Below are 2,122 nucleotides of genomic sequence, written 5' to 3' on the forward strand. Positions count from 1 at the left end.
ATCTCATGCCACAAGCAACCTCCTACTCCAACTAACTTGGTTTTTTTAATAAGTGAACAGCCTATGATCAAATGATTCATCTACTCTTTTTTGTTTCTCTCTTTGTTTTTTTGCCCCTCCCTGAATATGCATGCATGTGATCTTGCCAATTTTTCATCAGATAAATGAAGTTGAAGTCGACTAGAATCAGCTCACCTCTAATAGATGAATAGTGGTATATATAACTAAAATTTTGAGAAATTAAGAAATGAAGTGTATAATCTTTAGTACAAACAGTATGATATATAGTGAATTTTGCATAGAAATGTACCAATACCAATTTTGGGTTGTATTAATCTACACAGCCCTTCGTCCGAGAGTTATAACAACTCCTCTTAAGGTTTAGCCAACTCTTTTCGCAACATGAGTTCATCTCTTAGTGTGATTAATTAGGAGCCCTCCTCTTCAATGTGCTTAATTGGCATGCAATGATATTTGCCTGAAAACAACCCAGAAATAATTTCTTCTTTTTTTAGCACTAAATAGTCAAGGATTGATGTAAGATAAATCACCAAAATATCAGAAGAGGAAAAAAAAAAGAAAGAAGGAAAAAACAGCTTCGCTACTTACTCTAGAACGTGTTTCCATCCAAGATCAATGTCTAATTCAGCGAGAACATTAGGCACTTCCCAAGCTTCGCACGGCGTGGACGCGTTCGAGTCGATCATCGGCTCTTGCACTTGAAATTTGGTGGCTGAGTCCTGATCTGGAGAGGCTGAAACAAATGGAGGTGTGGAATGCATAGTTGGGATTGAACAGGAGGAAGTGAACACTGGCATATTACTATTTCCACCATTAATGTTCCCATTTACAGTCCCAGAATCCATGCAAGAAGTGTTGATCATATTTGGCATCTTCTCTTGTTCTGCAATATGAGTAACTCCACAATATTCCAAACTGCTTAGGATGTTTGAGATGTTCGAACACGAGAAGCCCAAGTTCGACACAATTTGATCCTCATGAAGACCCAGAGCCCCATTCACGAGCCCCTCGATCTCGCGGTTTAATCCGAGCAGATCACTGAATTGGGAGCTGTGAAGGGAAGATGAGCCCAAGATAGTACTGTTCATTGCACCTAAAGTTGGTGTAGTAGCAGCAGCAGTTGAATTGATGGTTAGGTTTTGAAGGATTTGTAGCCTGGCAAAGTTTGCAGCATCTGCTCGTAAGCCGAGAGCAGTAATGTCTAGAGGAGTAGTTAGGTTGCCGAGGTTCAAGGCGGCGGCGAGAAGATTTGAAAAGCTTATTGTCAGAAGGTCAAGGTCGGTTCTTCGTTGGTGGGTGACCGGGTCGATGCCCATGCGGAGGAGCTTCTTTCTTAAATGCGTGTTCCAGTAGTTCTTGATCTCGTTGTCCGTTCTTCCAGAAAGGCGGGACGCGATCGCGGACCACCTTCGAGAATCAAATATATAGAAGAAGATACAAGATCAAACATTATTGATCATATTATTCTCGATCGAAAAGGTGTGATAATGGTAAAAAAGCAGGAATTGTGATTATACGATAAGATAAGGTGCATTAATTAATCCCTATCATTAGCTTCTAGCAACCATTTGAAGAGAGATGAGGAGAAAGAGGCAACACACAAAAAAAGAAAAGAAAAGAAAAAACATGTAGGAATGCTTTTTTTTTTTTCCCCTCAAGCATTGTCAAAAGATCGTTCTTATAATAAGATTTTTAATTTCTACGTAAATAAATCTAATTAAGCTATATATATATAGCTAGCACTAATTGCATGCATGAGGGGACAATGAAGTACTACTTGTTTCCCAAGATGGAGTGGAGGTGGATGATGAGGCGCTCCTCGTCCTCGGAGAACTTGCCCCTCTTGATGTCGGGGCGGAGGTAGTTGGTCCACCGGAGGCGGCAGCTCTTCCCGCAGCGGTTCAAGCCTGCGCTCGTCGGGAGGCTTCTCCAGTTGCCATGTCCGTGCTTCTCGATGTACTCCACCAGCTTCTTATCCTCCTCCGCCGTCCATGGCCCCTTCTTCACCCCCTGCTCGTCGCCGCGCGGCGCCCTCCCCATCCGATGATCAAACACTACTTTATTTATCTGAGAGATATCTAGAAAGAGAGAGAACCTGAGA

At 42.2% G+C, this 2,122-nt stretch overlaps 1 protein-coding gene across 1 annotated transcript; it reads right to left on the reverse strand.

The window, feature by feature from the left end:
- LOC109707989 (myb-related protein 330-like) lies at positions 223–2,122 on the reverse strand. The gene is made up of 3 exons (XM_020229544.1): positions 1,799–2,122; positions 610–1,428; positions 223–478 (listed from the first exon to the last, which is right to left on the reverse strand). The coding sequence occupies exons 1-3, from the start codon at positions 2,059–2,061 to the stop codon at positions 454–456; spliced, it is 1,107 nt and encodes a 368-aa protein (XP_020085133.1). The 5' UTR covers positions 2,062–2,122; the 3' UTR covers positions 223–453.

This window comes from Ananas comosus, linkage group 3, assembly GCF_001540865.1.
Source record: "Ananas comosus cultivar F153 linkage group 3, ASM154086v1, whole genome shotgun sequence".
Taxonomy (NCBI): domain Eukaryota; kingdom Viridiplantae; phylum Streptophyta; class Magnoliopsida; order Poales; family Bromeliaceae; genus Ananas; species Ananas comosus.

Excerpts from the sequence above, each read along its gene's own strand:
- LOC109707989 (XM_020229544.1), bottom strand. The coding sequence starts at position 2,061 with ATGGGGAGGGCGCCGCGCGGCGACGAGCAGGGGGTGAAGAAGGGGCCA. Across the intron at positions 1,429-1,798 it reads CACTCCATCTTGGGAAACAA|GTGGTCCGCGATCGCGTCCC; the intron begins GTAGTACTTCAT and ends TGATTCTCGAAG. Across the intron at positions 479-609 it reads GGATGGAAACACGTTCTAGA|GCAAATATCATTGCATGCCA; the intron begins GTAAGTAGCGAA and ends GGTTGTTTTCAG.